The sequence below is a fragment of the Rattus norvegicus genome, chromosome 13 (genome assembly GCF_036323735.1).
Source record: "Rattus norvegicus strain BN/NHsdMcwi chromosome 13, GRCr8, whole genome shotgun sequence".
NCBI classification, from domain to species: domain Eukaryota; kingdom Metazoa; phylum Chordata; class Mammalia; order Rodentia; family Muridae; genus Rattus; species Rattus norvegicus.
In genome coordinates, this window is record NC_086031.1 from 80,685,907 (window position 1) to 80,708,101 (window position 22,195).

General features: G+C 38.6%; 1 protein-coding gene across 13 annotated transcripts in view; it reads right to left on the reverse strand.

Annotated features, from left to right (window-relative positions):
• Positions 1 to 22,195, reverse strand: part of Pou2f1 (POU class 2 homeobox 1) — a 142,678-nt gene that overhangs the window by 32,305 nt on the left and 88,178 nt on the right. For all 13 annotated transcript variants that reach the window (XR_005492198.2, XR_005492197.2, XR_595497.4 and 10 more), the window contains 6 exon segments: positions 21,266 to 21,319; positions 19,241 to 19,360; positions 17,285 to 17,473; positions 15,172 to 15,298; positions 10,876 to 10,970; positions 6,110 to 6,283 (listed from right to left, as the gene is read on the reverse strand). Coding sequence is in view for 9 of the 13 variants with exons in the window: in XM_008769599.4 (XP_008767821.1) it covers positions 6,110 to 6,283; positions 10,876 to 10,970; positions 15,172 to 15,298; positions 17,285 to 17,473; positions 19,241 to 19,360; positions 21,266 to 21,319 (759 nt within the window). In the remaining 4 variants the exon portion in view is untranslated.

Genomic DNA, 22,195 nt, shown 5'->3' on the forward strand with positions numbered 1-22,195 from the left:
CTTCCCACTAGACCGCTCTTGTTCTAGTTTGAAAAGATCTATCTTAATAGTTAACAGGAGGAACTCATGGAGTTTAAATGATTCACATACCCACTTCAACTACATTAGTGGCAGGACAGAAAAGTATAGCATTTCTCCTTCAAAATACCACAAAGCTAACTCTATCTACTGTGAGAATCAATTCTCAACAAACCTGGCAATGCTATTTTTAATTAACTAATTACTTTTAGATTTTTATTTATTTTATGTGTAAGAATGTTTTGCCTATATGTATGTATATATAACACATGTGTACAATGTCCACAGAAGAGGGCATTACATCCTTTGGAAACAGAGTTACAAATCACTTTGAGTCATCACAAGGAACCTGGGAACTGAACTCAGATCCTCTGAAGAACAAGTGCTCTTAACTATTGAGTCATTTTTCCAGCTCCAATCTGTTGAGACTAGGACTCACTATGTAGCCCAGACTGGCTTTGAATTTGTGATCTTCCTGTCCCTATTTCTCAAGTGCCAGCACTCTTATAAGTTTGTGCCTACTCTGCCCTGCTTTAGGGACACAATACTGAGTCAGGATTATCTGAGTATTTTAATCCCACAGGTCCATCTTTTTGAGATTACATTGTTTACTATATGTGGAGTCAAGGAAAGGATGTATTTAAAAGTATGTATAAGCACGGTTTTGCGCATTTTAACTTATTATTATGGTGATTACTAGTTGAATAGAGGGTGCCATGTAGTCCAGAATGGTCTCAAATTTGTTATGTAGTTGTGTCTGGTCTTGAACTATGAACCCCTGGCTTCTCAAGTGTTGAGATTCTAAGCATGTGTCAAGATGCCAACTACGAACAACTCTCACTAAGAAGTTTAAGATAAAACAAATGTGGAACTACAAAATAAAAGGAAATATTCTAAATAGTAAACCCCAAGAGATGTAGCTACTCTGCTTCTCATTAGTTGCCACTCACTTACACTGAAGTTGCAGAAAAGTAAATGAATGATCTCTGTAGTGAGGACGAAGTGGATTATTGTGTTTTATACACATGTACTAAAGCCGTGGGTAGTGCATTAACCTTCACCTTTATATTTTTACCACTGCTACTCTACTCAACGACTGAATCTTCACACACTGCCTCCTACATATCAGGGACTCAACTCAGGCTTTGCAACCACATATATTCATGTCTTTGTCATTTTATTTGTTTAGATTCTAGAAATCTGGAGCCAAGTGAAACTTTTTTTGGGGGGGGGGATATATAACATTAAATGGCAATAAACATTTTCTGACATTGGAATTGCATAATTCATTAAAAAAATTTCACAAGTGACCATGTTGTTCCCAGCTAATTCTCTCTGCTTCATGGTTATGTCTCAGAATGTGAGCTCTTAGCTACTAGTCCACCACCATGCCTGTCTGCTGACATGTTCCCCACCATGACAGTAATGGACTAATACTCTGAAACTGTACACTCCAATAAAATTCAGTCATGGTCTCTTCACAGAAACAGAAAAGTACATAATAAAGAAGTTGGTACCAGGAAGTGGGCTACTTCTGTGCTAGGCCTGGCAAATGCTGGTATTTAGTGTCATAGGAAGACACTGGGACTGTGAACTAAGGAAGGGGCTGAATGCTGTAAAGGAGCTTGAAAGACAAGAGTGGTGAGAACAACATGGGAAAAATATTAACAACTGGGCCTGAGATGATTCTTGTGATATTTTGGCAAATAATATGACTGCTTTTTTGGCCTTATTCTAACAATCTGCCTGGCTTTAAGTTGAAGAAATTTCATAGGCAGAGATGATTTCAAGACAGCCTAATATTTACTTGTTCACATGGTTATTAGTGATCATTTTCATACAGGTCTACAATGAACAGGAAGTATCAAGGCAGAAAAAAATAAAAAACGTAGTTTTCGGAGACAAAGATCACTGGGAAATTTAATGCTGGAGCCAAGGTTTGTGATGAAATAGATAAGGAAAAATGGAGTGAGGGAGAGTGACTCCAATGAGACCCACCCAGCTAATCTGCTACTTGTGAAGAAAAATAAAAAGTCTAAGGAATCACTGCTGCTAAAGAGTGACACCAAATCAAAGCTTATGCACATGTATTTAAGGAACGGTTGGTTCAAGCTCAAGCAGGCAGAAGAACTTGGTAGTATTGGCCATGTGGCTTTTGCTTTAGAGTCAAAAAATTATGCAGGGAAAAAGGGTTCTGGAATCTTCTTCTGAAGTAAATTAAAACAAAACAAAAACAAAATCATTGAGGACAGGCATGTGACAGGGGAGTTCCCGCACGGAGGCCTTTGAGACCACTGTGTTTGAAGCTGTGAGAGTGACATCTGGAATACATTGGAGACTCCAAAATATTGGAAATGTCAGAGCCCTGGGATATCTGCCAAGGAGAGCTGAAGCTGGGAGTAGAACCAGTGTAAGAGGGAGAGAAGGAGTGGGAAGACGTGGAGAGCCATTTCACATTAAAACAGCCCTTTCAACATTAGAGCTACAAGACCACCCTGTTGGGTTTGATCTTTCAGCTCCTCCCCATGTCCTATTCTTCTCTTTTGGAATGCTAACATATATTTTGTGCCATTGTATATCGGAAGAATGTAATTTGTTTTTTGGTATTAGAGGTAGTTACAATTAAGAGGTTGCCTTGGGTCTCAAAAGAGACTTTGGAACAACTTGAGATGGAAAGAGTATGGGGACTTTTGAAGTTAGACCAAATGTATTTTGCATTATGCTATGGCTACAAGCCTATGGGGCCAGGGAGTGGAATGTGGGGGTTTGAATGAGAATGGTTCCCACAGGTTCATGTATTTGAATATTTAGTTGTGGTGCTTTGGAGAAGTATTAGGAGGTCTAGCTTTGATGGAGGAGGTGTGCCAGTAGGGTGCACTCTGCGGTTTTAAAGGCCCTGTTAGGTCTCTCTCTCGCAGTTGTTGTCTCAAGATGTGACCTCTCAGCCACTGCCTCAGCAGCATGCCTGCCTGCCTGCCACCATGCTCTCTACCATGACGGTTGTGGTGGTTTGAATATGCTTAGTCCATGAGAAGTGGCTTAGTCTTTGTTGGATGAAGTTTGTTACTCTGGGGGTGGGCTTTGAGGTCCAATGCTCAAGTTCCACCCAGTGTAGAAAGACATAGACCCTCTAGTGGCTGCCTTTGGATCAAGATGTAGATTTGGATCAAGATATAGATGTCTGCCTGCATGCTGCCATGGTTCTCACCATGATGCTAATGGACTGAACCTGACACTTTAAGCCAACCCCAGTTAAATGGTTGCCTTTACAAGAGTTGCCTTGGTCATGGTCTCTTCACAGCAGTAAAATTCTAACATGGACTCATCCTGTGAAACTGCAAGACCCAACAAACTTTTTTTTTTCTGTAATTTGCCTTAGTTATGGTGTCCCTTCAGAGCAACTGAAAAGTAACTATGCCAGGTCTCTCACTTAATCTGCTAGTTTTCATTAACTTGGTACATCTTGGTTTAGTACTCTTATAACTCCTGTGTTTTTCACATAAGTCAGCAGTTTCAAACAGTTGGTCTCAATATACATAATATAAACTATATTATATTCTTTTGACCTTTCTAAAATAAACAAAAGGAATGAAGGAGCAAAGATTGGCCCTGGAAATAATATATGTACTTGCATATGAAAAATGTTATATATTTTGATATGCTTTCTAAAATGTAATGGCATCCACTACTTATCTATTGCTTATAAAAAATAAACACATAATTAAAAAAATAAGTGTTTAAAACATTTTAAAATGCATTTAATCAAAGAATAGTAATTTATCTCAAGAAGTAACTTGAATACTTTGACTGTGCATGTGTACAAACATGAATAAACTGAATACACAGTTACTGTTGAATAACTATAATAAGGTATATAAATTAAAAACAAAGGTTGATAGCCCATTTTCCCATCCCGTAGAGTATTAAGTACTCTGATCTTTTCCCATCCTGTACCAGTCGTAAGTACTCTGATCCATATAGGCAAGATTTACAAACCATTCCAGATCCATTTGGCCATTTAAAGAACATGCCAAGAACAAAACAGAATAAATCATAAAACAGAATGAGATGCTGGCATATAGGTGTGATGTGTGTGAGGGAGGTGGGAAGAGGGGAGGTGAGAAGTGGGGAGAGGAGAAAAAGGGAGGAGAGGAGGAAGAGGGGGGTGAGTAGAAGTGATTACCCACACTGGTAATATTTTGGATCAAATGCCAAAGAAAGGGAAAGGGAACCAATGTTTGGTTAAAAGGTAGACTTTGAAAAGCCTAACACCGGGGCTGGGGATTTAGCTCAGTGGTAGAGCGCTTACCTAGGAAGCGCAAGGCCCTGGGTTCGGTCCCCAGCTCCGAAAAAAAGAACAACAACAACAAAAAAAAAAAAGCCTAACACCTTTGACTTAGCATTTATGCAGCCATTTACAGAGAACTCCAAAGCGTAATGTGGTAATAGCCAAAGCCTAGCACTGTTAAATGTGCTAACTAAACTTTCTCTTTAATCTATTAACTTACCTCTATCAATCTAGTTTATCTCTATTTTTATGTTTAAAACAATTATTTAAATGTTTCAAAATTACTAAAATATTTCTGGACTGTAATTAAAATTTTTACATTAATTTATTTTGCATGTATGTGTTGGCTTGTGCATATGTAGATGCATCTGTGTGTGGATGTACCATGTAAGTTCTGGAGGATCAAGCTCAGATTATCAGGCTTGTTTCTTTATATCTGAAACTTCTCAGAAATGTAACTGCAATTCATCCACAATTGTATCTATCATAAATTCCTAGTATGGAGTTTCTTTGAACAAAAAATAAATCCTCAAATATAAGGAATAAAAGAAATCTAAGGGGTGGGGATTTAGCTCAGTGGCAGAGCGCTTGCCTAGCAAGTGCAAGGCCCTGAGTTCGGTCCTCAGCTCCGGGGGAAAAAAAAAAAAGAAATCTAAGTCCCTAATGACATCTAGAACGCAGCAGACAGTGATGTGGCTTTGACTTTGATCTACAAAGCGGGAGTGCTTTTCTAGAAAGAAAACATCAGGTTTTTCTCCCCTGATTCTATAAATACACAACTCAATCCATACTTTAGTTTTTTTCTCTTTCAGCTAATGATCTTTTTGCCATTTTACATAAATATAAGTTAATTCCTTTCCTGCTTTCAAAGCATTATTTTTGACAGGCTAATCAGGGAGTATAGCCAGAGCCAGAGCTTAGAAAAAAACATGTTGCGTACCCAAATGCTTGCTTAAACCACTAAGCACACTCATTTCATTTTTCAAGTCCTCTGGTAGCTGACATTAAAAGATTTTTGATTTTGATTAATTTATTTAAGAAATCTTTAATAAATTCTTACTTGACTAATCTCAGTAGGTTGAGAGAAAGGAGGGGAACACACTTTCCTTCAAACTAGCATTACGTAAGTCTTTGACAGACTCTGGAATCTGCATTTTCTCCACTTTACATCTGCAGCAGTCAGCTCTACCACCACAGGTTCTTTAACGGCGAACACTTAGATCCATCACATGACCAACACCACCTACTAAAACACATGTCTTACTAATATACTTTCAGAGGCCTGTTTTGTGACACTGTTTGGAAGTTTTTAACCTAATATTATGTCAAGAGTAAATGTATGAGCATAATATAACTGAACACACAATATTTCAAAATTCTAAGTGCTAAATGACTATAAGAAAATCGACTATAGCTAAAACTAAAGACAATATGACCGAGAAACTTTCTGTTTCTTACAAAGTATCCATAGCTAGCCAAGAAAGGGTATGTAAGAGAGCACTGTGACTGCTAAACTTGTTGACAGGCATAGAAAGAGAGAATCTTAATTGAGTTGTTACCATTGAGAATGACCTGTGGGTATATCTATAGAGTATTTTTTAACTGCTGTTAACAATATTAGAACATGCCAGAAAGCAGAATTCTTCCATACTTCAGTGCCTTCCGCCAAGTTCCTTCTCTGACTCCCTCACCAACAGGCTAGAACCTGTGAGCTGAATAAAGCCGTTTTCTTCACAAGTTGCTTTTGGTCAGTGTTTTATCAAAGCAACAGACAGTGAACCAGGACAGGTGACTTCATCCTACCTGAGTGAATCCAAGTTTGATTCGTCTTTGTTTAAAAGTCTTGGCAAATTGCTCAAGCTCCTCAAGGTCACTGGGCTCCTCCAAGCTGGGAGTATCAATTCGCTTTGGTGTTGTCTGGCTCTGTGGAAGTGTCTGAATTGGGGTTGCTGCTATTGTGCGAGTTGGGGTGGTAGGCTGTTGAAGAAAGAACAGGAAAGCAGACACTTTAGTTTATAATTGTAACATGCTGGTATCTTAAGAAAACAGACTCACATGAACTCAAACCAGACAAAACTCTAGCAGGAGGAGAGAAGGTGGGCATAAGGTCCCAGCCCTAGCTGAGGAGTTACAGGCATTTGATGCCAGGAAAGGGAAAATCAGCTTTCTTCAGTGAGGTGACACCTGGTATGCTGGCCACATTCCAGGGCAGGTCCCCTGGATCAGCCAATACAAGTTGGGCTCCATGAGATTTTTAATATTTAAAAAAAAAAAAAAAGGGAGGAAAAGGGCATGAGGCTAGGTGGGAGAGATGACAAGTTGGCTGTGTTTGAGAACAGGATTTGGGGAAGGGGTTTGGGAGGAGGATGAAGAGTATAATAAAAATTCACTGTATGATAAATAAATGCATTTAAAAGAAAACTGTCTCAAGAAAACCAAGACAAAGAAATACCCTTTCCCTACTCCCTCCATTGCCCTTTTCTTTCTTTCTTTTTTTTTGGTTCTTTTTTTCGGAGCTGGGGACCGAACCCAGGGCCTTGCCCTTCCTAGGTAAGCGCTCTACCACTGAGCTAAATCCCCAGCCCCTATTGCCCTTTTCTTAAAAGAGAAGTTCTTACTCTGTAGCCCAGATCAGCTTTTCATTCAGTGTGTAATCCCACTGCCTTAACTTTCATACTACTTAAGAGTAAGCAGGTACCACCAACAACAGCAAAAAGTTCTTTAAGATAAATTCACAAAGTCTTTTTCTAGCATTGATAAATCACGCTATGTGTCTGACAGACACTACTGTATGAGGCACAGCTCCTGAGAAGACTTGGCTCACCAGGGAGTAAATGGTGCATCAAGCTGACGTAATACTTCTGCATTACTCAGAGCACGAGCCTTCCCATGTGTCACTTACTGCCTGTATTTCCTTGTATCAGATTCAGATCATGACTATACATTAATCTTTATTCTCATCCTTATCTTTAGGCCATTTCTCCAAATATCATGGTATATAGACTATTTTCTTATCATATCGTATAAATAATTCTTTCACCCAGTTTTTAAACATTTTTCAGTATGTATAAACTTTAAACTATAATTTTTAAGAAATTTCCTCTCATTTCTATTATATCTTTGAGAAAGAATATCTTAGTTATTTTTTAGTGATGAAATCCCTTCTGGTAAAAAGAGAAAAGTTCTTCCTGATAATATGATTCCTTATTATCTACATTTTAAATTTAAATCTATTTAAAGTTCATTTTGAAACTTTTTTTAGATACCACACCATTCTATTCCTTATGTGAAGACTGAGCCCAGGACTCTCCTTTCTTGTTTAAAGTTTTAGTTCATGTATGCCCATAAAAGGCGTATCTGTGCACCATGTGTGTGCAGTGCCAGCAGAGTCCAGAAAAGGGTACTGGGTCTCCTGGAACCAGAGTTAGAGACAAATTATATTAGAAAACAAACCCAGGTCCTTTACGAGGCAGCAAGAAGCCAACTCTCCAGTTTCCTTTCTTTGAAAGAGAATACTAAATTTTCTTATTATTCCAACACCAGGCTACACTGTAGTACTCACAAGCACTCACAGGGCCTTCTGGGTGTTCATCCTCATTCCTCAGTTGAACCCTTCTATGAACAGCAGTCCGGGTCACAGATTATGAACCAGGATTTTCTTCTTGTAATTTAGATATACCTTATATTAACTGACCTTGATCTCATTAATAAGGCTCACACCAAGGGATCTAACTGACCCAGAAAACCACAGAATAGGCGTGACATAATAAGTGGGGCAAATTCCTCTGCCATCCTGCTTCAATAGAGACGATAAAACACGTCTCGATGGCGTCCTGACACTGAGCAATTTCAACCTCAGTTTTTGGAGGCTACACAGGGTGTCAACTACATTAGAGTCCTGTGCTGCTGAATACTTACCACAGTGACCACGGCTGAGACATGGAGGTCAGTTTCAACTATCAACCTGTTACTTCATCTTCAGCATCAGGTAGACTCTTGGTCAAATAATAATGGACTAAAAATAGGTTGGGCACCTTTAGACTGCAGCTCTATTACTCTAAAATACCTGGCCGAGCTGGGACAGATGTAGGACGGTGGTATAGCATTTAATGAGCAGGAGTCAGGATGAAGTCTGCTACATGTGCATAGCACGTAGGCCAGAAAGAGGCCTCTGGGATATAAGTCAAAACACCAATTTTAGTTATTTATTTTGCATTTAGCATATAAAAAACTTACATTTAAAACTGCAGTATAGTTTGATGCTTTTGCAAATGTATACAATTGTGTAACTAACACAAGATATAGACTATCTTTACTAATCTTCCCTAAATTTCTTCTGAACCTTTTGCTACCCCCCCACCCCCCCATGCTGTTGTCATCATTATCCTCATCCTCATTCCTTACTTCCCATCAAGTACTAACAGGTTGTCTATGCCGATAGTTCTGTCCTTTCTGGAATGTTATGTAAACTGAAATAATTCAATACTCAATCTTTTAAGCCCAGCATCTGTCACTGAGTGTAAGGCTTTTGAAACTCATAGAAGTACACTTCTTCTTACTGTGGAATAAGTCTGTCACATGGCTAGACAGAAGTTTATGTAACTTACTATCTGATAGTTTGGGGGTAATTATTAATCTATTATAAGCATTTGTTGATCTTTGTGCTTTCCTTTTAAAGAGCAAAACTACCGAGTTATATGGTGCAGTTATATTTAATTTCTAAGTGAGTGTCAAACTAATTTACAAAGTGTTAGTACCTTTTTGCAGAACTACTAGTAATCTATGAGAACTCTAGTAATCTATGAGAACTCTAGTAATCTCTGAGAACTCTAGTCATCTATGAGAACTCTAGTAATCTCTGAGAACTCTAGTCATCTATGAGAACTCTAGTAATCTCTGAGAATTCTAGTTGCTTTATGCTCTCAACCCTTGTCTCAAACCCTTCCTAATACCCACTCTCATGCATGCACACTGACACTGCTCATAACCAACTGTGTGAGCACGTTTGCCTTTGCTTACTGGGTACTGGCAGATCTTCCCTGCCTCTCGCTGGCTTACGTCTGGGGTCTTACTGTTGAGCTGGATGTGCTCTTTACTTGAGTTAAAACTCTTTTACCATGGGCTGGAGCGATGGCTCAGTGACTGAGTGTACACTGCTCTTGGCAGGACTGGAATTCAGCTCCCAGCAGCTCCCCACAGCCTGTGACTCCAGTTCTTAAGGATTCAATACGTTCTGGCTTCCCAGAGTACCTACACAAATATTCCCTTCCCTCACATCAATTAAAAAGAAATCTTAAAACAAAAATCATTTAGCATTTTCTAAAAAAGACTGTTTTCTCCTTAACTGTGGTTTTTCTTCCTATTTTCTTAAGACAAGCCTTTAATTTTCCTGAAATTCATTGTTTCTTTGACAGTTAAGGCTCCTTGTGTCCTGTTTAAGAAATTCCTGTCTTACCCAATGGCATATGCATTTTTTTTTTTTTTTTTGATGTTTAGGTGACTAGAAGGAGGGCTCAGTGTCAAAGAGCAAGTAACTAGTTACTAAAGCTGTCAATCAAAATAGAGCTTCTGTCTTTTCAGCCTCTGAAATGTGGTAATATATTAAGTTTTAATTCCTACATTTTCTTTTCATGATTGTGTCTACATACACACTTATGTACATGTGCATGAAGAAGGCAGAGGTTGATGTAGGGAGTCTACCTTCCTTGGTCACTCTCTTCCCAGAGCTTACCAATAGGCTAGATGGGTCAACAGCCAGCTTGCTTAGGAGACCCCTAATTAAACCTACAGATGAGCTGCCACGTCTACCCAGCATGCATTTGAACAGGTTCTCAGGATGGGAATTCTGGTCCCGTTGTTTGCTTGGCAAGACCCACTAAGCAATTCATTTCTCCATCCCCAACTTTTTTTTTTTTTTTGGTTCTTTTTTTTGGAGCTGGGGACCGAACTCAGGGCCTTGCTCTTCCTAGGCAAGCGCTCTACCACTGAGCTAAATCCCCAGCCCCCCAACTTTTATTTAGAAAGAGTCGAAGCAAGGGAGGATTCAAGGTCAGCCAGTAAGGGTGACCAGACTGAAAACCAGAGCGGCAAACTGATGCTCATAGTCACAATTATCACTAGATAAGAACACAAATATGCAGTTTAAAATTCCAGATGCCCAAGAACTATGCTTTCTGCATGGTTTAGACTGGTATGTCTTCTAAAGGAAATGACACAACCACATATAAGTATTGAGATAACACAGAAATCCAGCTCCTGCACTGTTTTAGCAAGCCAAAGGATGGAAGACAGGTTTTAACTGGTTCCCTAGGACTTCCATCTCAGTGTTCCTGTCTAGCAGCATCAGACAGCTTTATCTCATCCCCATGTACTAACATGGCTATTTTTTATGAACTTAAAAAAAAATCATGAAAAAATTCAGTTTCCATCAATTTGGTAATACTGTGTTATCAAGATAATAAGCCCAACACAGAGTTTTTGGTTGGTTTCTGAACACTGAAATTTGTTATTGCTGGGGGTATTTTTGTTTTAATTTTAAATTAGTAAAACAAGAAAGTAAGAAAACTGACCTGGGACGTGAGGGTGATGCTTGGCTGTGGCTGTAGGAGGTTGGCTTGGCTTTGCTGAGGTAGTTGCGTTAAAAGATTTTGCGCTTGCAGGAGACCTGTGAAAATCAAACATTTCAGGGGGTTAAAAAAGAATATAAATTAAGTTTCCAGCTAATTTCCTAGTAGTTTTGTTTGTCTTCAGAATGTCTAGTTTCTTACCCTAAAATTCAGTATTGTTAATTGTGTTAAGTACAACATGGCCTGAGAATCCAGAACATTAAGTCAAAGCTCTTATGTCTTTAGTATGATCTGCATACGCTCTCTGAAAGGCTCTATTTCCTAAGGAGAGGAACTACTTTAAATGAAAGCATCTGGAAATTTAAAGATGAATTCAACTTCTTAACCCAGAATTCATTAAAGTTCTCTAAGACAGTGCTTCTCAACCTTCCCGTGCTGTGACCCCAACCATAAATTTATTTTGTTGCTACCTCATAATTATAATTTTGCTTCTGTTATGAGTCATAATGTAAATATCTGATATGCAGGATTTCTGATGTGTGAACCTTGGAAAGGATGGTTTGATCCCTAGAGGGGCAACGACCCACAGATTGAGAACTGCTGCTTTAATGAACCTTGGAACAAGAGAATCTGTTTCTGACAGAAGCAGGCAATCCTCTGAGAGGGAGATGATATTTTCAAGTTCTTAGGACACGACTCTTCACTGAAAAAGTTGAAATGTAAAAGCAACTATCCGCACTGGCCAAGAATAGTGTAAAAGTTCTTGGTAAGTAAAATGGAAGTAAAGATATATGCACACAGTCCTAGCTACTCTGAAGGCTGAGGCGTGAGGGCTACTCAAGCCCCAAAGTTAGAAGCCAGGCTGGACAACATAGTGAGACTGCTCTGTCGTGAGCCTCTGGAAGCATTTGTATTATGGACTCAGTTGATTACTGAATTCTATAGGGTTTTGTTGTTGTCTAGTTTGGGGTTTTTTTTGCAATGCTATAAATACAGGGGCAACCCAGAATGTATTTGCACTGAAGAACTTAATTTACGTACTTAGTTTAAAATATAATCATGTTGTTGAAACACTGCATATGAACTTGTGACAAGATAGGAGTAGAGATGGAAACAAGAGACGGGCCTAGCTTATCTTTCTGATTTTCTTACCCACTAAACTTGAATACAGTAAACACTGGAATACATAAAACATTAATAAAAAAATTAAACCTGTCAGATTTTGTCATTTGTTTGTAAGTAAACACTGGATAAATTTAAGAAATTAACATAGGTGTTTATTTGACAATGTAGATCCTAAATATAACAATAACCCTTCCTTTTGTTTGTATTTAAAGCAAATATGGTAAAACTATATGTGCAGATGAAAGCTTTGGCTTCCCTGGGACTGGAGTTATAGCTGCCATGTGAGTGCTGCAAGTTGAGCCTGGTTCCTCTGTAAAGAGTAGCTGTGCTGTTAACTACTGAGCCAAGTCTCTAACCTCTCCAAAGTTCATGCTTATAAAGTAGTTAAGGTGACATCTTTGATATTTAATAAAAATGAGCCAGGGTTGGTGGTATACACTTGCAGTCTCAGCATATGGGAAGCTGAGGTAGAAGTTTAAAATTCACTTGTGCACTATAATCAGACATTGTCACCGAATCAAACCAAACCAAACCAAACCAAACCAAACCAAACCAAACCAAACCAAACCAAACCAAACCAAACCAAACAGATACTTCAGTGGTCTTTCATTACAATTTAAACAGAACAGTGTTTAGTCCTAGGCTCTCTGGTCCTTCCTGTATAGCTTGTTCTTGTTCTTCCTCAAAAGCATGTGTGCACGGTCTTTCTTATTACTGAAGAAGGATCTCTCAGCTGAACCCCAAGCTCCTACAGGCTAGAATAGCCAAATAGTCTGCTGTGGGAAGTACAGGTGGAGTCAGCACACGCAGCTCCGTACACGGTTTATGTACATGAGCTATACAGACCCAAATGCAGGGCTCCATGCTTAATGGCAAGAAGCCGCCTCTCCAACTGTGCGCTCCTACCCTCATTTCTTACAACTTTTGTTCTTTCAGAGATCTCTAGCTACACTGCCTGCCCGTTTTTAGTTTAGGGCAGGCTCATCCTCCTCTCACATTCTCTGTACTCTCCATTGCCTACCAGGCCAATAACCCAACTCTACTCCCGGTCACCGGCCTCCACCTCACTAGTCAGTCCCCAGTCAAGGCCACTCGGAAGGCAGGCTTTCCCAGACCACACGCCCTAGCCTCCTCAAGTTAAACTTTTGCCAGGCCAGTCCAATCTCCCTCTTCCTTGGGTAAGTTGTTATCCCAGTCCCTTATTTATGACTACTACTGCTGCTAGAGTTCTAATAAAAGCAGGGGATTTCATCCTGCTGAAAATAATAAACTCCAATAATCAGAGTAATATCAAGATACTTGGCAAATATTCAACAAAGTTCTGAGCAAATTAAGTATAATTATAGATTTTATGGGTTTGAACATAAAATATTGGCTAGTGAAAAAAATATACTTTATGCCAGCAATTAAGAATTAATTTACTAAAACTGTTTAGAAAAGAATAAAAAAATCCTGACTATTATAAAAAAAAAAAAAAACAACAGAAGAAAGTAAAAGTGCAGACATATTAAACATTGAGTATTTCTTTAAAGTTTAGGGGGAAAGTTTTCATTTTTGTTTCTCTGGTAACAAAATATTAAACACATATTTAATCAGAAATTATAACATTGAATGATTAATTTTGTTCATAGTAGCATAGTCTATGAACAAGTTCAAACTTTAGGTCACCCTACCTCTCCCTCTCTGCCATTAAGGCCAGTTGAAAGGGTGAGGAGAAGCCTAGAACGTCCATGAGAACCAAGAAAAGGCAAAATACAAGTTCCTATGAAACATGATTCAGAATATACCGGTAAGAATTTTCCCAAGAATAATCAATTCTTGGAGAATATATTTCTTAAATAGTTCTATAATCACAGCAATGTTGTAATATTACAAACTACAATACTTTCAATATCTTAGGTTAACAGCATTTCCTCCCTCAAAAAAAAGCAGAAGTGCTTGCCCAAGTGGAGGCTAATCTCACAGTGGAGATTAACCACAGTGACTCTACTGGAAACAAAGTCTTTTCAGGGCTCTGATCCTTCATATTGCTGGTTAATCTTATTAGATGAAATATGGGTCCTAGGTTACTAAGATTACAGCTCAGTAGCTGTGGTACAAACAGGTTCTGGGTTACCTTTTTTTTTTTTCGGTGTGTGTATGTGCATGTGATGTTGTATGCACGTGTACATGGGTAGGCATGTACATGTTTTCAGAGACCAGAATTTTAGGTCAGAGTCTCTTCAATCTCTTTCCACCTTATATACGGAAGCAGAGCCTCTGACTTGAAATCAAAGCTAGCCCCAGTGTGGCTAGATTAGCTGTCCAGCTCGCTTCTCCTACAGAGCTTCTGGAGTCCTTCCAGGCCGGGGTGCCTACCTACTGGTGCTAAGGAGCTGACACTGGGTCTGCATGCTTATGCAAGGGTAAAGAGGAGATGTGAAACTCAGAAAACTTGGGTGGCTTGGCTAGGATTACAGGTTCTAAGCCAACCAATATTCTTTTCCATTCTGTGCTATTTTCCCAATCCTGCAAAAGGCTGGAAAGGAAGAAATGAAGAATATACAAACATACACAAAAAAATTAGAATAGCCATTTCTTGTAACTGTCTTATAAAGGCTCAACTATTAAAAAAAAAGTAAAAGACAATAATATCCTTAGGCTTTGAAAAAAAAATAAAGGAAAGCAAAACTCTGTTATGAGTATTACTAAATCCATTCTTGACTATCCTAACCTCCCCGAGTTTCAGTGTAAATAAGCTTTCTTAATACAAATGGCTAATGTCATGTTTCTACTTTACTTTTTTGTTTTTGAATATCCTACAGAAAACTTTGGAAGATATTAGACATTCAAATGCAGTTCCACAAAGACCTAACTAAAACTTTAGGAAGGGATTCAGAAAACAACCTTTCTCATTTATCCAGTGACTTGCAAATAAACTGAGGTGAGCCTTGGGAATGATGAGGTTGCATGATTTCAGGCTGAAGTCCTGAAAATTTCCTTCGGTAAGCTAGCCTTTACTGATCTTTCAGGACTCTTCTTAGTCTATGTAAGCCATTTCCTGATTTAAGGCACTGCTATAGTTCTCATGAATACTGGTAGTTTGAAACCACACTGAGTAAAAGCATAGATTAAACGGATACTGTTAAAGTGCACACAGCTCTGTGGCACCACTGAGGAGTTAGGGAGGCTTACCCTGCTGGCCCTGGGGGGTCTGAGAGATGATAAACTGTGCTGGTTGCAAGTTGGTGGTTGGGTGCACCAACACGAACTGTTGCAAGTTGAGATTTTGCTGCTGAAGCTGTTGCAATTGTTGAAGATCCTAAAAGCTCAGAAGCAAACACAGATTAGAGAGAGACCCTGAAGTGAAAAGTTGGATTAGTCGTAAGGTTCCTAGGTAATGACCTATGTCATATTAAACAACAATGAGACAACACTTAGCTGTTTTTCATGTCCCAACAGTGTGCCTTCCAAGACTATGTCAGTGTGAGAGATCCTCAGGCCAGAGACGGCTCAGTAAGTAGCAGCACTTGCTGTGACAGACCGAGGGTCTGAGTCTGACCTTACAGCCATGGTGGGAGGGGAGAACCGACTCCTGAGAACTGCTCTGACTCGCACACACAAACAAGCGAACATCAAAAACAAAACTGAAAAACATTAGGGCCTCTGCAAGAAGTTTTATTTTTGAGATTATGATATATATATGTATGTGTGTATATATATATATGTATATATATAACATCATGATTATGTTAAGCCCAATTTTCAGTAGTTACTTAAAATTATTTCAGAATAAATAAATACAGAATAAATGTTCTAAGAGGGATTTTCGATTCAAAAATTTAGTTTGTTATTGGTGTGTGATAAGGTTTATTTAAGCCACACATACATGTGGAAATCAGAAGACAACTCTAAAGTCAATCCTCTACTTCCACCTGCTACCCCTGATGGTAATGTGCCTGCCCCTGAGCGATCTGGACTGGCTCCTTTGAGGCAGGAAGACCCATGCTAAATCTGGGCTCTCCCTTCTGGTGGTGGCCCGCATAAAAGACACCCCCCCCCAAAAAGGCCCTTTTGCTTCTTGTCTCTGTGCTCTCTCTTCGTCTTGTCATAGTCATCTATCCTGTTGCTGAGGCATTCCTCTACTGGTAAAAGAAACTACTTCTTTAAAGAGTCCAAGATAGAATAAATCAGCTAAGATATCTAGCTGCATTAACTGAGAGACAGCTATCACTGGAGTAGCTGGACCATAGCTTGTAAGCTACTCTAATAAATGCTAATAAATTAATATTCATTCATTCTTTAAGTTCTGTTCCTTTAGCTCTGATCTAAACAGAGACTAAATGGACATTAAAAATTAAGTGAGAAAGAGGGTTTTGTATATTTGACCCATTTTTTTCTAAAGTAAAAATTGAGTGGTACCCAAATTTCCATCAATAAATTAAGATTTAATTCCTGAAATTTGACACCAGCTTATCAAATTCAATTTAGAAATCAATGTTAAGTTATTTAAAAAATTCACATAAAAGTCAAATATAACAAAACAATATGGCTTTATATTGGCTCTAGTATTTTAGATTTTCAGGGCCTTCATATAAATGATCTTATCTATATTAATCTCAGATAAGGCCTCAGAGTTTAGGCACTGACTAATCAATTTATTTGATGAAGAAAATGGGCCAAATCAAAACACTATCTTGATACAGATGGCCACAAAGTAATAGAATCAGTCTGATTCTATTTTAAGTATCTAGTCAAACTCTTGTTACAACTTAAGCACTTCCCACCTCCTCTGGGAATATAAGAGAACTGTTCAGTTTTTTTTTGGAGCTGGGGACCGAACCCAGGGTCTTGCGCTTGCTAGGCAAACACTCTACCACTGAGCCAAATCCCCAACCCCAACCCTGTAATATTTTAATGCAGTTCTCCATGGTCCTAGTCACTCCACGGCAGAAAGATGACTTGCTATCTTTTCCACAAGGGGCAACACTTAACTGTAGAGAGCGTGAAAGAATTCTTGCCTGCTATAATTAGCTAATTAAGATAAATACTGTAATCCCTTGCCTCAGAAATATGCCAGCTTCTTACTCAAGAATTTCATTTAATATGAACATTCAGTTATTCAAATACTCAGCTATATATTTATAATATCAACTCAAATAAGCGAACAGGAAAGAAGGAACAATGTCTCCTTGAATCAGAGTTCCTTGGGTGTTTAAAGACCCATAAAGCAACCAGTAACAGTATGCAGTAAAATTTCCCATTTTATTAGTTGTTTGCTGACCTTGTGACCTTGCGCCTCCCTCACCTGTGCAATCTGTATGGGCTGAGACAGGGGGATCTGCGTCATGGGTGTGGCAGCGGAGGCTGAGATGGTGGCCCCAGCAGCACTGTGCTGTTGGCTGGCGGAGTGTTGCTGCACTGCAGCAGCCAGGAGCTGGGCCTGGGCCTGGGCCTGCTGTAGTAAAAGCTGTTGCTGGGCTGGTGTCAGTGTGAGCTAGAGGAAGAACAAATAAGGAAGAGACTGAATGTTCTCAAATAGGTAACTCAAGTGGTACTAGGTCCTTACTACTGCGTGGCTGGTATGCAACTAAACTGTCCACCAATGAACAAACTACTTGTTCTACCACAGCATCACTTCAGACTTGAACAATCATTTAGGCAAGAAAATTAAAACCTGTGCACAAGAAAACAAAGGATGGCTGCTGACAGGATATGCAAAGACCCAATAGCAAGTGATTAGTCAGATGAACGAGAAGCAGAAGGGTGCTGGCTAGGGGCGGCAAGAGAACTGATAAGGCCCAGCTGGTCTTGATTGTGAGCCTCTCCACCGTATCTCACCATTTCCATGATGTCTTAAGATGTGACTAAAAAACATGAGCCACACTTGTTTCCTTTACAAATCTTCCTCCAGGACCTTCCCTCACCCAATCTTCTGCCTTTGAAAAGCATCAGTTTGCAAGTTTACATTTTCTTCCCAACTTATTACCTCTAAAAAACAGGTGGTAAGAGCCACCCTCTTAAATGCAAATGAATCTAAACGCCCAAATTTAATAGTCTTCAAAGCACAAGAACCTGGAGTTCCAAGTGCCTATTACTATCTTGGACACTAGTCACCAAAACACAAACTCTAACAATAAAGCAAGAAGTGCATTTAGAATAGACTTAAATGTCCATAGCACATCATTTCAAATATGCTTACATCAAAGTAGAAAATGTGCTGGGCCTTTCTTTTGGGGACGTGTTCTGATCAAACAGGAAAGGATCATATTATATCTAATCCCACGAAAAACCATTGAGCAGCACAGCCTGCCTTCTAAACCAACAGGGTCTAATTTAAACATCAATTTCATTAGAAACACACGAGCCAGAGCACAACCATGCAAAAATTCAATACTCTTCAAAATACATGTATGTATATTTGTATTTTTAAATAAGTACATTTATTAATAATATCTAGTGATGGAGTAGTGCAAATAAATGTGCAGTCACACTAGGTGGAATTAATTATAAAAAGTTCTGAAGGTTGATGTAATATGAATTGTTTAGTTTCTTATCATTCCCCTGACATGGTTAAGGAGCTTACTCATTACATTCCCCTCAATTTCTTTCTCCTCATGAAAGAGAACATATACGCTTTCAACACTGAAAAATCATCCCAAATAGTAGCTTAGAACAGAAATCGCTAAACACGTAAACGCTTAACAGTCACAGCAGACAATTTGTTACAAGTAACTACCACTCACTAAGCTACATGCCAAGCGCTGTTCTAAGAGCTTTACATAAATCACAATGGTACTTCAGAGCAGTAGTAATACTTAGAGGAAGGAAAACTGAAGTATAGGGAGATAAAGTAACTAGTCCTTGAGTAATTAGTAATTACACAGACGGGATATGAGACCCCAGTTTATTTTAGGATAATACAAAGTCACTTTATCTTTATTAACGTACTCTTTAATTGTCCAGCCATAACAACTCTAATTTTACCATGGTTATGATTAACAACTGCCTGGCACAATGAAGCAACACTATTTTTAATGTGGGTTAAAAGTTACTTTATTTTGAATGTATGCAGCTGTGACAAAAAGGCATCTTGTAAAGAGTGACCAAAGTAACTCCTCTTCAGAGGACATTCCACATCCAGAAGTTTCTTAAGTACAGCAGTGCATGCCTGTGCCGGCTGCAGCCAACAGTTTTAATGAGATGCAACCAGTGGCCATATAGACACAGTAAGCTCATTACAATATTCTCCAGGAAAACTTACCCCAGTTATCTGTCCCCCGGCCAGCATTAGCTGAGTCTGGGGAATGGCTGACTGCACTGAAGGCTGCTGGGAAGGCTGGCTTGACTGCTGCGAATCTCCGGACTCTTCACTAGATTTAGACTGAAGTGGGGTTGGATAGGAAATGAAATAAAATATCTCAAATAGATGATTAAAAGAAATATACTTCTAACTCTAATTTAAAAAGTATTTAAATATGTGTTATTCCATTTTGAGTTTTGGGGTTTTGTCTTTTTCCTTTCTTTCTCCTATGCTTTTTTGTTATAATACTGAAGCACTTTAAATTTTTACTCTAATCTCAGAAAAGTTGCAATTATAAATTTTTAAAAGAAAAATGAAATTAGTCTTTCACAAATTAACAAAACCTTTCATAACCTCAAATCCCCAGTTCAGGCAATTTTAAAGAATGCTGGGCTGGAGAGATGGCTTAGCAGTTAAGTGCACTGACTGCTCTTCCAGAGGTCCTGAGTTCAAATCCCAGCAACCACATGGTGGCTCACAACCATCTGTAATGGGATTTGATGCCCTCTTCTGGTGTGTCTGAAGACAGCAACAGTGTACTCATATACATAAAATAAGTAAATTTTTTTTAAGAAAAAGAAAAAATGCATTTTCAATTCATTTCTATTATTAGGCCTTTCAAACTAACACTTTGAATATACTTTGTGGCAAGCCTCAAACTTAATCATATATCATCTTACAATTCAATTACTTGACCCACAGAACTTTGAAACTTTTAACCATTTTAAATAAAGAACTCTAAATGCAATATTTTCCACCAAGTAGTGTACAAGCTTGAAAGAAAATAACACAATCACAGTGGTGGTGCATTCCTTTAATCCCAGCACTTGAGAGGCAGAGGTAGGCTAATCTCCGAGTCCAAGACCAGCCTGATCTACGGAGCCCTTGTGTTCCAGGACAGCCAGGGTTAAATAGGGAAACCCTTTCTCAAAAAAAATAAGCAAACAAACAAAATAATAACAAAACAATAGAAAACAATACAGTCAAGAAATATAAGTCTTCAAGGGCCCGAGAGAAAATTTTTTATGGAAATTGAAAGTGGTTATGCAGAGTATTAAAATTCTGCATAGATTTGCATATTTTCCATCACCTGTGTGGGGGACTACAGCAAAGCTAATTAACATAAAAGCTCTGATTAATTCTGCCAGTCACTGAAAGATAATTACAGTGCAGGACTGTAAACATTCTGCACTGGAGATAGAGCCTGTTTGCCAACATCTCTCTAAGGGATGTTAAGTTTACCATGGCAACCAAGGCAATTTTCTACCTCCTCTCTCTCAGAAAGGAAGGCCACATTATCTCTTTTTCTCTCCTTGTTTCCATGTGTTACTGGGTCCATATTCCACAAGATTTCAGAGAATATTCAACCCCAAATCTTTAGTCATTAGCATTACTGAGACCAATCTTTCTTGACTATTAGTTTCCCAAACACTACAAGGAAAGGCTGATGGAAACATTATGGAGTTGTGCAGAGTTCCCTGATGTGGGAACTAAACTAGAGTCCTCTGTAAGAGCAATATAGGCTGCTCTTACCCACTGGCAATGACTCTAGTGCCCTTTAATTTTACTTCTGTTCAGAGCAGAGACGATCGCTTACAATGTTGTCAGTGTCTTTATACAAAGCTGGGCTCCAAAGGTTATTGGGACTTTAAAACTCCAGCTCCCTGATTCTCTATCCAGTGTTTCTGGGATAAGTAGAATAATACTTGAAAAGCTATTTTGTTTTGTGTTTAGTATGTGTTTCCGAACTTCATTCTAAACTCTGAGAGTGGATTTCTTCACCTGCCCACCTTTGGCTCACACACAGGAGCAGATTAAACTGATTTTCATTAATAACAACTATTACCATCTGGATTCAGCAATAAAAAAAAATAAAAACAATAAAATTAGTAAACAGTAACAATCCCAAGTAGTTCCTATTCTAAATTATGTGCTCATTACAGGGAATTATGGAAAAATAATCCATTTGCTCATATTCCAACTTACCTGTACATTTAAAGATTGAGCAGCAGCCTGTAAACTTGTCCCAGCGAGCTGGACCTAAGAGGAACGTAACCAACAATGGACACAATAATCTAAAATATTCTCATTTATCACTAGAGGGTGTCATCAAGAAATACTTCAGATACTAAGATTTAACACCGAGTTAGAATTGAACATTCAAAGATATATTTTACGGGGTTAAAACTTTACATATGAACTCACAGTTCCCCTCACTCCACTGACACCTGCAGAGATGTCTTCTGAACTAGCACCATTACTGACTGTGCCATCAAGCATGCCATTTGCTCTGGGTGGGTGCTCCTCACTTTAAACTCTGTTGGCAGTCATCAGTTGCTTAGGGCCTACAAACATAACTTATATCTCCCAAATTGCTTTAGAGAATCTAAAAACAAACTGTCCCCATGCATTGTACCTATCGTTATGAACAAAAGAATTAGTTAAGAGAAATAATTTATCCTATGGAAAAAAAAATCTGTCTCAATATTCAATATTCATATTTTTAAAAATTCAAATCATGGTCATATTAAAGTAAGGACAGATATGCAATTAGAAAACTATCATTTGGCAGTCATAATATAAACCTGATTTAGAAAAGAGTCACGATCTAAATAAGGACAAAATGAGAATAAGAATTTATATGTGCTCCACTCTCTCTCCACAGACACTGAGAATTATGAAGGGTAAAAAGGTTAAGTTCACAAGGAGAGCTATCTGACATACAATGTCACTGTGGGAGATTTGCATTCTGCTGTAAGCACTGTGAAGAGGAGTATGTTTCTTATGCTGTAATCCTATCAAGAGTGGCTAACCTGAGTCTAAATTAATCTAATCCCGCCAAGAAAGCAGACAAAACCAAATTGTGTAACCTTCTTGAATGTTTGGTTTGTAGTCTTAAAAACTGTTTTTTTTTAA